Source organism: Bos javanicus, chromosome 1, assembly GCF_032452875.1.
Source record: "Bos javanicus breed banteng chromosome 1, ARS-OSU_banteng_1.0, whole genome shotgun sequence".
Classification (NCBI taxonomy): domain Eukaryota; kingdom Metazoa; phylum Chordata; class Mammalia; order Artiodactyla; family Bovidae; genus Bos; species Bos javanicus.
The window spans coordinates 84,132,059-84,146,829 of record NC_083868.1 but is presented as its reverse complement, the minus strand read 5'-3'; the positions used below and the strand labels follow the sequence as shown (position 1 = coordinate 84,146,829).

Here is a 14,771-nt window from a genome sequence, read left to right as displayed (position 1 = left end):
AAAAACACAGGGAAAATGGAAAGATTGTTCTATGCTGGTGTTTATAGAGTCCCGAATTTCATATCTAATAAAAATCATCCACAAACTCCTTTACTCTCTCTCTTTTTCATCCAATATATTTCTAAGTTGGTACTTTCCCCATAATAATAACAATAAATCTACAAGCCACTTACTACATGGCAGACCTCAGATCAAGGGTTATCTTTCATCAACTCTTCTCAAAAACCCTTTGACAGGTACTAATCTTTCTGTTTTTCAGATGAGGAAACTCAATTTTAGAAATTTCTATTAACTTGACCATAATTGTCCAACTAGTAAATTTTGGAGCTTTAGACCCAAGCCCCTGTCTGAAGCAAAGCCTGCCCTTGGATCTGTGGATGGGTGGAGGTAGTGTGTATCCCTGGGAAGAACAGTGAGAGAAGAGACAAAAGCAGAGGAGAGAAGAAGAGTAGGGTGCCCCTTCAGTGACCCCAGTTCACCAAACCTGCATCATGGTGGTCCTTAGTGAGGCTTTCAAAGACCCACATGCTAAAACAGTGATCATTTTCCAGAAGAAAAGGCTAACTGTAAGTCCAGTAGTAACACTTATCAATTATTTCTGCACAGCTGGTTTGTAAAAGACATTATTAATGACATTAAGTTACTTGAGACTATTACTAAAGAGTCTCTTGAGTCTTTTCTGTTTCCAAAAGCTTTACTTAGACAACTGAAATGTATAATATTTGAGAGTTATATCAACTGATTTTCTGGGTTGTAGATTTGCTTTGCAAATCTTTGTAAAATCACTCCCTGTGGAGCCTTTCTGCCCATATTGTAGAACCTGGGGCAAGGTTTCTCCATTCAAGATTATTATGAAGGTTGACAGTTGCTGAAGATTTATCTTCACAATTCATTTGGGCTAAATCTGAGTTGCTGTTTCCTGGGTCAAGAACCCAATAGGAATCCCATTAGGATCATAGTATTATGATGGAGAAATAGAATTCACTCCCAGACATGGTGTCTAGGAATGTCTGTAGTAAAAAGCAAAGATTGCTCCAGAGAACTCTGGGAGACTGAGAACCACCTGCCTTTTGCTCTCCTGGATGATTAGGTCCTTGATAAAATCCCACTGTGTTTACCTTATGCTTATGAGCTAAAGTAAATCTTTTCAATTGAGTAGAATTTCCTCAACTGAGTAGCACACACTTTCAAAGGGGGAACCTTCCTGATAATACAATTAGAACTCCTCTCTCAGTAGTGATGAATGAGCTCAAATAAAGGGAAAAAACACATTGGCTATTCATGAATGCACAGCACCCCAAACAGGAGAAGAACACTCATGGCACCCTGCCAAGTGTGCTTGGTGTACAGGAAATCTCTGTGAGGTGCCCGGAAGTGATGGCGTCTCCGTATGATACATGCCTTTGTGGTGAACAGATGCCTGGGGCTGGTAGGTGACAGGACAAAAAGTGACAGTGTGTTACAACTAAACAACTCTGGGAAATACTGTTCTTATATTCTCCTTCTCCAATCGAGCCCCTCTCCTCCTTTCCTCATAGGAGTGTGAGGTATATAAGATGGGCCGATGATAAGACGGAAATTTGACAGGGGTAGCTCTGCTGTGCATTGAAATATGTCCAAGAAACTTCATAAGTTTGTTAGGTACTCAAGGAAATAACACTCGGAAAAATACTCTGTTTTTACAATATCTATGTTTATGACCACACATATATGCCCAATCTTTGTCAAAATTGGGTCATAGTTTTTAAATGGGTTCTTTGACCCCTAGAGGTTTAGTTAAGTTCTCTGAGACCCACAAAGAGGGAAGTAGGCAGAAGCAAGGGCAGGGCATAACTCAGAATCTCTGAGCCTTCCTCCTGCTCAAAAGAACACAACCTGAAATCTGCACATTGATTTGCCAGGCTCTCACTCCCAGAACCTGAGCATCTCCTCTCCAGGATTCAAGAGACTCAGAAAATGAGTACCCTAGAGTCTTCACCCCTCTAGATGGTGAGCTGCAGCAAGTGGTGTGAGAAGGTTTGGATTTCCCTACAGCTCACAGGAGGATCTGAAAGATAACCCGTCAACCGGGCCCTGGGAAAGCCAGTGGCCACACAAGTACTACTTCTCTAGGTATTTCCCAGTCAGTTGGGCCTTCCTAGAGAGCCTTAGTTTGGTTTCCCTGCCACACCCAATTCAACGGCTATATGGGAGACTACACTGAGCCAAGCTCCTGGCCAGGTACTGGAGGCAGGTCTTTATTCTTAGCGGCTCCAAACCTGTGAGGCAGATACAAAAATGGACTACACACCTCAGTGTGACAGGGGTTATTATTGAAGCAGGCCCTCTGAGTGCTATGGGGTGAGGTGGGGAATCTAACAGAAGAAGTTCTTCAGCCAGACAAGAGAGCAGATGGCATCCTACAGGCAAGAGGAAGAGTTTGTGCAAAGGCACAGGGGCCTCAGAGCCTGGCATGTCTGCAGAACAGCAAGGGGGTCAACATGAAGGGAACAAGGGAGAGTGTGGGGAGGAGGGATAGGTGGAAGGCCAGCAGGGAGTGGGCCTGGTGGGTTTTGGAAGCTACACTTTGCACAGCTGTAAGGAACACAGCTGGAGAGTAAATGGAGCCCCAGGGGCCACATCTAGGGGCAGGGAACTGGGTATAATGCCCAAGCACTTTCTCTGGCACCTCCCTGGGCAGCAGAAGCAATATGAGGCATGGAAGACTGTTTCTGGATGTGTGGGGCAGTAGGGGTCAGCCCTTGGCAAGATTCTGCTCACAGATTCACAGTTTAGTCTTAGAGCATTTAGCAAAAAGATGCAAATCCTATCTCTGTTAACTTTCTGGGGGACTTGAGACTCAAAGAGAACCTTTGAACACAAGGGGCTCCGGCCCTGTGTTGGGAGACTGCTGGCTGACTCTCTCAAAATTCAGTCTCTCCTTTTTCCTTTGTAAATAGAACCATGAGTTGAACTTCAGTGCTTACTGCTTGGAATTCATCTCCAAGCCTCTTTTCCAGATGGGAAAGATAGAAATGTGTGACTGAGTTCAGGCCAAAGCAGTAGAAGAGGTAGGGTCATGTGGACCTTCTGGGAAAGCTGCTCGAAGGGAGCTCAGTCATTCCTGGGGCCTCTCTGTTGCCTTCCTGTTTCCTCCTTCTATCAGCCTGCAAGTTGTATGTGATGGCTAGAGCTCTGCAGATGAGAGCTGTGAGGAGGTCTTGAAGGTGGAGGTCATTCATAGGGTGATGGCTCCATGAGAATGAGTCCCCACACACCTGCTCTGACTTCCTCTTGACTCATTTTCACTTAAGAGGGAAACAAACATTCATCTTGTTTAATTCACTATTTGGAGCTGGTCTCTTGTGTGCAACTGAACCTAAATTTGATTGATACCAACTTAAATCCCCTTATTTTACAGGGGAAGAATTTGAGATCAGGGAAGCAAAGTGACTGGAAAAAGATTACACAGTAAGCTTACTTAAAAGCTATGTCTCTCCAAGCAAAATGTCTAATGCTTTTTGCTCATACCCAATTAAGCAAGTATTTCTTGAATATATGCATGTAGGAGCATAGTGCATAAGTGTAGAACAGGGACCCCGATTTGTTAGCTGAGTGCCTGTGTTCACCTCTAAGAATGTGCAGCTCAGAGAGGAAAGGGCAATGTGGGCATTTCCCCTCCACCTGCCTGGGCATTTATCACACACTCATTGCATTCTTGAATCCCCCAGTCACCTGCCAGCCATTGAAATTTTGCCCACACATTGCTCACTAAGGGCTCCTACTACACGGAGAACTTATGGTTCTTTATTAGTTTGTTCTGTTAATCATAATAATGACTTTCCATTTTTGCCTCCCAAAGAATGTGAAACTCTAATTCTGAAAGGAAAACAGCCTGGATTAGGGCAGCTGGCCTGACTCTTCACCCAACTTTCACGATGATTTGGGTTACACTCCAGTGCAGGTGTGTCCCCATTTGAGCACGTTAGTGGGGCCGTGTGGACAGAGCTAGTTCCCTTACACGTTCAAGTCAGTGGTAGTATAAGGAATTGTGAATCAACAAGCAAGCTTTATGAAGTACATAAGAGGACCCTGTGTCCCAGGGAGAAAACACTCCTGGTGAAAGCAGGGGATAGGGACATAAAAGGATCATTAAAAGCTTAGCTTCCTAGACAGTCTCTCTGATCTGAAATCCTTGCAATTGAAAAATAAATCTCTGATGCCCTGGCTTACATCCTTCTGAGATGGGGCAGTTTGTCAACCACATCTCATTCATCTTCACAACTTATTGTTACATAATATAAATGCAGCACTTCATTTGAGAAAGGCAGAAAAAACAAAGCGTGACATACTTTCCCCAGAGTGTGTGGCAAGAGCCCCGTTTTTAAGTCCTGGCTCAGTTCTTCACCTCTTAAATGGGAGTGATTTCTACAAACTCTCCCTAATCAGATGCCTAGAACCCATTTGGGAACCACAGGCAGTGTCTCTATCTTCCTGGGTTGACACCTACTCTGCCTGACTCATGGAAAACAATCCAAACCATGGAAGCCTTTGGGAAACAATGAAGTGTGTTCCACATGTAGAGTAATAAAAAGACAGTCCCAAGTCAAATACCCACAGTAACTAAAGTCACTACAGCTATTTCCAGTCTGCTCTGTCCCACCTTGGTCACTGGAACTAGAACGAATTTACATTTAATAGGACCAGATACGGTGGGGTCACCATGGAAGGTCATGTGTGTCACTCACCAACCAGAGCCATGAAGAACATCACCACTGCAGGGATCTGCCAGGACATGACTGGGGAGCCAGGGAGCACCAGTGCCTCCCCAAGCAGCTGCTAGGCTCAGCGCTCAGCACGGCTGGGTCTTCTGAATGGTGGGAGGCTGTTGCCAGGGCAGGTTCCTTCTGCCCTTCACTCAGTTGTGGCCGAGAAACCAAAGTCACTTATGTTATGAGAAGCAGCTGAAAGGCCCTCCCAAGCAGTGAGCTGAGGGCGGGAAACCACAAGTGGCCCTCCGGTGAAAGCAGGCACTTTCGGTTCTGCCTTAAGTGTTTGTAAGAAATGGGGTGGGGGTGGGGCATGTCCCCCAGCCCGATTAAGAGCATCTAAGATTATTTTCCACAAGAGGAGGTGGATCTGTGTCAGTATCTGCTTCCTTCTCTCATAAGCTGGGTCTCCATTTTTCTCTAAGATCTTGAATCTACTTCTGTATAAACCCAGAGACTCTTCTCAGCTGAGAGAAAACCAATCCCTCACTCACGAGGAATGAGTAGGAGTCAAAACTCAGTAGTAGAGCGCTGTCTGTCTCTGCGTGTTCACAAGAAGTCGGAGACAGCCCTGCTCGCTGCTCAAGGCAGCCTTATCTGGCACCCTCACCTTGCGGGGAGTGGGAAGAGTGTGGTCTAAAGAGCTGGGGAGATCTGGGGTTTGAATCTGACCCTGCCAACTCAGCAGGTGTACAACCTTAGGTAACCTCTCAGAGCCTAGGTTTCTTCTGTTGTATAATAGGGATGATAATGCCTACTCCCAGTTGGTTTTTCTGGAACATGAATAATATTCAATGTCTTGGAAAGATGACCTTTTCATCTCTTATCTCCTTCCTGTATTAATTAGATGAAGCAATGATGGTCTCTCAGAGCTGTGAATCCCAGTCAGGAGGAATACGCATATAAGCAGTAGATCAGAGGAATGATGGCTTAACTAACCAACTTGACATTAAAAAATTACCTTGCAATACTGTCCCAAGTTTGCTAAGGAGTTTTAAAAGTTTAAAAATTAGTACTTTTAAAATTTAAAGCATTAATCAGCCATTAACAATATTATAGGTGGTCATTTGGGGCTTCCCTGGTGGCTCAGTGGTAAAGAATCCGCCTCTCAATCCTGGAGACTCGAGTTGCAGGTTCGATCCCTGGGTTGGGAAGATCCCCTGGAGAAGGGAATGGCAACCCACTCCAGTATTCTTCCCTGGGAAATCCCATGGACAGAGGAGCCTGGTGAGCTACAGTCCATGGGGTTGCAGTCAGACATGATTGAGACTGAATGACTGAACACACATGCACGCACAACTCCCTTGAGCTCCTGGCACGGAGTGGCTGTAGCCTGATGGCTGTGGGATCACAGGTATTCTTCCCCTTCCACAGTGCCCTGGAGGGCTAAAATCGCTGATGACTCTGACTTCCTTCTTTACTGATACAGCAGGAAATATTCTATTTCTCGAGTCAAAATACTGGATTATGATTGTGGATTTGTTTATTTCTCTTTGCAGTTCTGTTTTTGCTTTGTGTATTCTGAAGCTCTGTCATTGATGTGTAAACACTTAGGCTTGGTATGTCCTCTCCACAGATTTACCACTTTATTATTTTTAAGTGATTTTTATTTTCGGTCATATTCTTTGTTCCGAGACTCAATTTGTTTTCATATTAAATAGTTACTCTTCTTTTTGATTAGTGTCAGTATGGGATATCTTTTTCCATCCTTTTACTTCTAATCTATTTCTGTCTTTATGTGTTAGTCACTCAGTCATGTCCGACTCTTTGCAACCCTATGGACTATAGCCTGCCAGGCTCCTCTGTCCATGGAACTCTCCAGTCAAGAATACTGGAGTGGGTTGCAATTCTGTTCTCTAGGGCATATTCCTGATGCAGAGACCAAACTCTGGTTTCCTGCATTGCAGGCAGATTCTTTACCATCTGAGCCACCAGGGAAGCCCTTGTGTCTTTATACTGTTAGATAAAATGAGGCATACTAAAAATTTTTTTAAGTTTATTTGAGCAAAACTCAGTTCAAATTGGGCAGGGTCAAACCAGAAGTAGTTGGGAGAGCTCCACTGATAGAAGCTAGGGGAAAGACTTTTCTAGAGAAGAGGCAGAAGCAAAGCAAGGAAATTATTTGATTGGCTGTAGCTTAAGTGGTTGTGTTCTTTGAGAAAGTCAAGCTGGCTGTGTGTGATTGGTTGTCTCTAGGTTTCAGTTTCTTAACCTTCAGACATTTCAGGCATAGGCTTTGGTTTGCTAAAGTGGGTTTCTTGTAGGTCACAAGGGTGGTCTTTTTTCTTTTTCTTTTCTTTTTAAAATATTCAATTTGACAATAACCTCCTTTTAACTGGGGTGTTCAAACAATATGATTACTGATATAATTACCTTTATATCTATCATCTTGGCGACTGTTTTCTATTTTTTACTGCCCATTCTTGGTTTCATATCTCCTCTTTCTCTATTAACTCTTGGTTAGTTACTTTTTAAAATTCCATGTTATCTCATCTGTTGACTTACCAGTTGTAACTCTCATGTCGTAACTAATATTATCTCATAAAGCAAAAACTCTCGTGTTTGCTTTAGAGTTTAGGGTATATATCTTTAAGGTATCACAGTGTACCTTCAAATGATTTTATACCACTTCACACAGAAGACTCTTACAACAGTTTACTTCCATTTCTTCCCTCTTCACTTCTGTTGTCTTGTCATATGTTTTAATTCGGTAGATGTAATGAATCCCACAACATATTGTTACTCTATTTTTATTTAAATAATCAATTATCTTTTAAGGAGAGGTAAATGATAAGGGGGGATAAAAGGCTTTCATATTTACTCACTGGGACTTCCCTGGCAGTCCAATAGATGAGAATCTGTCTTGCAATTCAGGGGATGTGAGTTTGATCCTGGATTGGGGAAACTAAAGTCCCACAAGCTGCAGAACAGCTAAGCTTGTATGCTCTGGAGCCTGAGTGCCACCAGAGAGTCCCTGCACTGCAACGAAAGATCTGCACGCTGCAAACAAATAGATTTAAAAATAAATAAAATATTAAAGACTCAATTCAGACAGATTAGAAAATAAATAAAATATTAAAAAAGAATTCTTTAAATTAAAAAAAAAACTTACTCATGTGATTACCATTTCTTGCAGTCTTCACTCCTTTGTGTAGATCCTTGGGTCAGTGGTTGCCACAGTTACCCTAAGTACACTACATACATCATGAAATTACTGAAGTGTTACCTGTGTTTAAGGTATGGCCTTGTTTGCTCAAATGCTTTCTCAGTGCGCGCTCCACCTCAGCTTTAGGTCTTCCCTGGTATGTGTCAGAGTCTCTCTCTCTCCACGATTTTTAGCTCTCCTGGCAGATTCCACCATTACTGATAGTCACTGCTTGTTAGTCTAGTGTTGGGCACTAAACCAGGAGATGCTCTGTTCTGATTAAGTCTCAGTCAGGCAGGCACTCTGTCCCTGGGTTTTGAGGGAGTGTGACCTTCGAATTGTTTCTATCCTTCCCCCAGCATATATGCCCACCTCTTTCTCAGGATCAGAGGTACGGTTTTCATTCCGTTCTCTTTCCCCAGCTGCAGTTGGGCTTACCAGCCTGTAAGTCTGTGTTTATCACACCTGTTCTTGAGCAGTTGGATCTGCTTTTGTTCTGTTAGAAATAGGATTCGAGCATTGTTTCCTGTATTTCCTGCAGCAGCTAGTATTCCTCTCCCCTGGGCTATGCACTGAAGGATACTTTCTCAGGACTTTCACTAATTGTGTGTGTGTGTGTGTGTGTGTGTGTGTTAGAGTGCCCAGTGACACCACTGGAGAAAAGTCTGCTACTGAATGCAAATTTTCATTACATCTGCAGGTTTAAATTTTCTCTTGCAAACTTACACTAGGCCACTAACAAATTTAGCTGAACTCTGCTTGCCGACATGTAGCACTGCCTGCTCCAAGTAGGCAAGAGCTGGAGTTCTCTCTCTTTGTGCAGGTGCCTGTTTTCCTTGGACTTCAGGTTATATGGCTGCCCTGTGAACTCAGCTCTCTCTTCATAAAAGTTGTGAATTTGTATATTTTCCAGATTTTTTAATCTTGCAAGTGTGGTGACAGTGCTGTTTCTAGCTTTCTCCATAGTATTATTGTTAATAGCTGCATAGAATTCCATTGTATGTCAGTATAATACTTTACCAACCAGTTTTTAAATTATTTAATATATTTTAAATTTATTGTTAAGGAAACTTAGGAGCTTAAAACAGCAAACACTTGTTATCTCATGGCCCTCTGGTAATAAATTTAAGGGTGGTTTCGGTGGGTTCTTCTGGGTCTGGGTCTCTTATGAAGTTTCAGCCAAGACGTCAGCTGGAGCTGAAGCCATCAGAGACTCGACTAGGGCTGGAGAATCTAACCTCCCAGGTAGCTCACACACGGCTGCTGGCAGGAGGCTTCAGTTCCTACCACTCAAATCTCTCCTTTGGGCTGTTTCAGTGTCCTCTCCATATGGCAGCTAGCTTCTTCTACAGTAAGGAATCCAACAGGGAAAACGAGGAAGAAAGCAAAATGGCTTTTATAACGCAGTCTTGAAAGGCAACGAACATCACTTACACCACATTCTGTTTATTACAGTCACTAGTACAGCCACACTTAAAGGGAGGGTAATTTTCTGCACTCTTTGAAGGGAGGAGTCTCAACTTGTTGCAAGAAAAAGAGCGAGGTGCAGGAAAGTGGTCACATCCCAGGTTATGTCTGAATCCCTGGGACAGTCACCAAGTGTGGATTCTTGGCTTAGTGCAGGAAAAAATTCAAGAGCAAACCACAGTAAACTGAAAGAAGGTTTGTTCAGGGAGGAAACACACCCCATATACAGAGTATAGACCATCTCAGAAAGCAAGAGAGGAGGAGGCACCGGGGTACAGGGTTGTCAGCGAATTATTTCATAGGCTGAGCGGGATGAGTATTCCAGCTATTTGGGGGAAGGGGGATTTCCAGGAATTGGGCAAGTGCCAATTTTTTGACCTTTAAGGTCATCCTTGGAGCCATCATGGCACCTGCGATACGTCATTTAGAGTACTGATGTTACAATGAGCGTACACTGAGGCTCAAGTCAAAAGGAAGTCGACTCACCTGCCATCTTGGATCTGGTTGGTTCTGATCAGTTTATATCATGTCCTCAGGCTATGTCATTCTTTTGGAGGTTGTGCCCCCTTCCTGTTTCAAATTTGGAGATAAAATGTAACACTACCACAGATATTTAGGTTGTTTCCCATTTCTCACCACTTGTTTTCCTCTTAAAAGTAAACCTAAAATGAACCCTGCACATATAATTCTTTGTTCATTTGTATGAGTAAATCATTAAAATAAATTTCTAGAAGAGGAATTGCTGGATCAAATAATATACTTGTTTTAAATTTTTAAAACTGTTACAAATTGCCTTCTAAAATGCTAGCACTGATTTATACTCCTACCAACAATGCATGAGGGTGCTGGTTTTCCTATATCTTCTCCATCACTGGGTATTATCAAAGTTTTAAATGTTGGGTACTCTGATGATGAAAAATGATATATCACTGTTTGATCTCTTATTTACTGGATTTTGAAATTTTTTTCCTATTCACATCCTTTGCCTATTTCTTTTTCCATTGTTATTGATTTGTAAAAGCTCTTTATATAATACACCAAAGAATTTAGTCTTGTGCCACATGTTTTGAAAATGCATTTAGCTTTTTAGTTTCAATTTTTCCTTTTTTCTACATATAAGTTTTTGCCTCTTGCATAGCTTAGTTTGTCAAAATTTTCCTTTGTAGCTTCTGGCTTCAGTTTTTGCCTGGAAAGACTTTATCCTATTCAAGATTCTTTTTACAATGTTGTGATTTTCATGATTTCTTTAAGTCACACATTTGAACAACAGTGAAACCAAGAAAGACCCTGTGGGGCTCCTGGGCATGGAAGCTTTTCAAACAGTTGCTATTCAGGGAAAAGGGGATGCAGAGGCAAGAGAGGAGCAGTCAAGAAACAATACTATAGCCTTGAGGCAGGGTCTTGGTTCTACCTCAAGTGATACACATAAAAATAGCTTTGAGCTCTTTATAAAACTAAAGAAAGTGAAAGTGAAGTCACTCGGTCGTGTCCGACTCTTTGCGACCCCGTGGACTGTAGCCCACCAGGCTCCTCTGTCCATGGGATTCTCCAGGCAAGAATACTGGAGTGGGTTGCCATTTCCTTCTCCAGGGGATCTTCCCAACCCAGGGATCAAACCCAGGTCTCCTGCATTGCAGACAGATGCTTTACCCTCTGAGCCACCAGGGAAGCCTTTATAGAACTAAAAATATCAGCAAACGGAAGATATTAGCATTCCTCATTCCAGATTAAAGGAGCCAGAGAAGCTCTTCAAAAGACCCCCAGAGGCCAAACTAAAGGAATGTAGACCCTGCTCACACCCTAATCTTTATCAGTAACTCTGTCCTTAAACCATTGCTAAAAAACTCCTTACCAAGTTCCTCTGGGTTGGGGACACACAGTTTTTGAGAGGCATGAGCCTGCTGTGTCCCCCTTTGACTGGCAAAGCAGTAAAGCTATCCTTTTCTACTTCACCCCAAACTCTTGTCTTAGAGATCTGATTTGGCATTGGTGCACAAAGGTTGAGTTTTTGGTATCAATATGAATGATTTTAAGGGCTGAGATAAACTTATTATTGTTTTTTCCATATTGCTATCCAGAGGTCCAAATACCACTTTTACCCATAATTTATCTTTTTGGTTCAGAACTAATTTGAAGTCCTTTTTTTTTTTTGTAGTGTAAATTCTGAGATGTATTTGGGTCCATTTCAAGATTCCCTACTCTGTTCCTTTTGTTAATTTCCACAGTATATGGTCTTTGGCAAATTAAAATTTTATGGTTGTTGAGTCTTAAAGTTGTATCCAACTCTTTGCAACCCTATGGACTGTAGTATGCCAGGCTCCTTTGTCCTCCACTATCTCCCCGAGTTTACACAAATTCATGTCCATTGAGTCCATGATGCTATCTAACCGTCTCATTCTCTACTGTCTCCTTCTCCTTTTGCCTTCAATCTTTCCCAGAATCAGGGTCATTTCCGTTGAGTCAGCTCTTTGCATAAAGTGGCCAAAGTATTTGAGTTTCAGCTTCAGTATCAGTCCTTCCAATGAGTATTCAGGGTTGATTTACTTTAAGATTGACTGGTTTGATCTCCTTGCAGTCCAAGGGACTCTTAAGAGTCTTCTCCAGCACCACAGTTCAAAAGCATCAGTTCTTTGGTGCTCAGCCTTCTTTATGAACCTACTCTCACATCCACACATGACTACTGGATTATACAGGCCTTTGTCAGCAAATTGATGTCTCTGCTTTTTAATACATTGTCTGGATTTGTCATATCATTCCTTCTAAGGATCAAATGTCTTTTAATTACACTTCTGCAATCACGGTCCTACAATTCTTGCTATTAATAATAGCCATATTCGAAAAGCTTATCCGTAAAAACTGCTGCCAGATTAAAGATGCAATTGACAAATATTTTATAGAGGATTGGTGAAACTATATTTTAAAATGCATTCTATTCTCATTTGACAGTCAACTTGAAATTCAAGAGACACTTAATGCTTGTTGCTGTTTTTGTGGTCAGTAAGTTGTGTCCAACTCTTCACAACCCCATGGACTGCAGCATGCAGGCCTCCCCGTCCCTCACTATATCCTGGACAAGTTCATGTCCATTGAGTCGGTGATGCTATTCAACCATCTCATCCTCTGCCAACCTCTTTTCCTTTTGCCTTCAATCTTTCCCGGTACCAGAGTCTTTTCCAATGAGTCAACTCATACTTGACTGATAAGCAAATGCTAGTGTGATAACTTAGAATCCTTGCCTGAGAGTTGGAAGACCTGGATTCTAGTTTCTCCTCTGCTGCAGGATGGCTGGGTTACACAGACACATATTAGTAAAGTTGTAATTGGGCAGTGGCTTCTCAACCCCTTTTGGAGCTTGGTGTGGCCATTCAACATAGCTTTCACTACGGGAATATAAGAAAATGTTTTGTGTGCTACTTGCAGGCTGGGCCTTAAAACATTGCTTATACATATCTCCCAAGTTCTTTTTCCTTCCTGCAGGATGGAAGCTGGACATTCTTGAAATTTGCTTTTGACTGTGTAGACAAAGACAATGCTCTAGGGGATGGTAGAAAACCAGAAAGGAGGAACCTGGGACAATAAATGACCATGTGAAGCAGAGTAGACTGCAAGCTCAACTCAGGCTGTTTCACAGACGGAAATATTCTTTAGTCAATATATTGTTGGATCTCTTTGTTATAGCAAAGTCTTTCCTTTTACTAATACATATTGGATGTTATATTTCACAAAGAAAAGGGTTCTGTGGTCAAATAAATTTGGGAAATCATGAGTTTAACAAAAATATACAGACTTTCGTCCTGAAAGAGTTCTCAGCTCCTTTAATTTACCAGTTGGGATCAACCAAGACAGTAATATGTACTACTTGTAAAGTATATTTATTTTTACATAATTCTTTTTCATTGTGGGATTAACTCATTGAACTCTAACATTCTTCTGCCTATTCTGCAAAATATACTCTGGGAAATGCTGGTTTAGAATATCTCTAACTTTTCTAATAATTTCATAATGCCTGGTTGTTCTTTACTGTGGACACAGACTCTGGCCAGATTTTACAGTTCCTATACCAGAGCACTTTGACTGGGGCTACAGAATTCCCATTCCTAAGCAACCTGCTGAAATGAAGACCTCTAGTGGGCAACAGGGGACATGATTAATTGAGCAACTGCTGCTGCTGCTAAGTTGCTTCAGTGGTTTCTGACTTTGTGCGACCCCATAGATGGCAGCCCACCAGGCTCCCCCATCCTTGGGATTCTCCAGGCAAGAACACTGGAATGGGTATTGAGCAACTAGTATTCATAAAAGGAGGCTGAAGGATTTACCTGAAGGTTTTAGTTCTTTTCATTTACCCAAATAGAAAGATGACACAAATCTCATTCACAGAAGATTCAGCCTCTATTATTTTTCTGGTTTTTAAGAAGTCTAAAACTTTCAAAATTGCATTTCCCTTGCAGTAGCAGCAGTTTACCATCTTCCAAACACGGCCTCATCACATAGCGGCAGAGTTGTGTGTCACACACTGTGTTGTGATCACCTATTTCCACATCTGACTCCCCCAACTGGACCCAGGAACCTCTCACTCATCTTCATAACTCCTTGGTCTTTCCTGATGCCAGCAGAGAAGTTAAAATCTTCATGATATCTGATTATCACTGTTTTTCCCCCATTGAAATTTTCAGTACCTGGATAGTACTTCCTTATATTAAATTCTTTCTGTTAAAATAAATTCTTTCTGTTAAAATAACTAGTATACTATGGTGTTTCTCTTGAATGGATCCTGACTGATGGATTAAATAATTCTAAAGAAATACTAATAATTCTGTAAATAAAACTGAAAACAAAATAATGAAAAATACAAAATAGAAAAAAACTTGAATGACAAAGACATGACTGAAAATAAACGACTGAGAATAAGTAACTCTGAAAATAACTCAAAAACTAAGTATCTCAAAAGTTCTGAAAGTAAGAAGCTCAAAATATAATGCTCAAGATGCAACAACTGAAAATAATTTAAAACCACATATTAATAACTAAAAACCCCCAAATGAGTGTAAAAATAACCCAGACTCTAAAATAAATGAAAATAAATTACTGTGAATATAGGTAACTCTAAAACTAAATATCTAGGGGAAAAGCCCTAAAATAACTACAGGTATTTTATTCTGAAAATAAAGCAATTAAAAAACTTCAAGTGAATATTTACTATTCAAATAAGTAGCTGTAAAAATAAATAATCCCCAAATTGCCAACAATTAAAAATAAAAACATGAAAATAACTCAGATATTAACAATTGCAAAGATAGATAATTTAAAATAAATAATTCTAAAGGTAACTAATTTGGAAATACATAACTCAAAACAAAGTAACCGTAAATGAGTAACTGAAAATAACTCAAAAACTAAGGAACTAAGTAAGA

The 14,771-nt window shown here is 41.3% G+C and overlaps 1 protein-coding gene across 2 annotated transcripts in view; it reads right to left on the bottom strand.

The window, feature by feature from the left end:
- LAMP3 (lysosomal associated membrane protein 3) overlaps nt 1-4,933 on the bottom strand; it is a 31,680-nt gene extending 26,747 nt beyond the window's left edge. Inside the window, exon 1 of one of the 2 annotated variants that reach the window (XM_061414780.1) lies at nt 4,728-4,933. In XM_061414780.1, coding sequence (XP_061270764.1) covers nt 4,728-4,776 — 49 coding nt within the window. In that variant the 5' untranslated portion in view covers nt 4,777-4,933. The remainder of the gene's footprint in view (nt 1-4,727) is intronic. The other variant, XM_061414769.1, reaches the window with a different exon arrangement.
- Between the last annotated feature and the right edge of the window lie 9,838 nt (nt 4,934-14,771).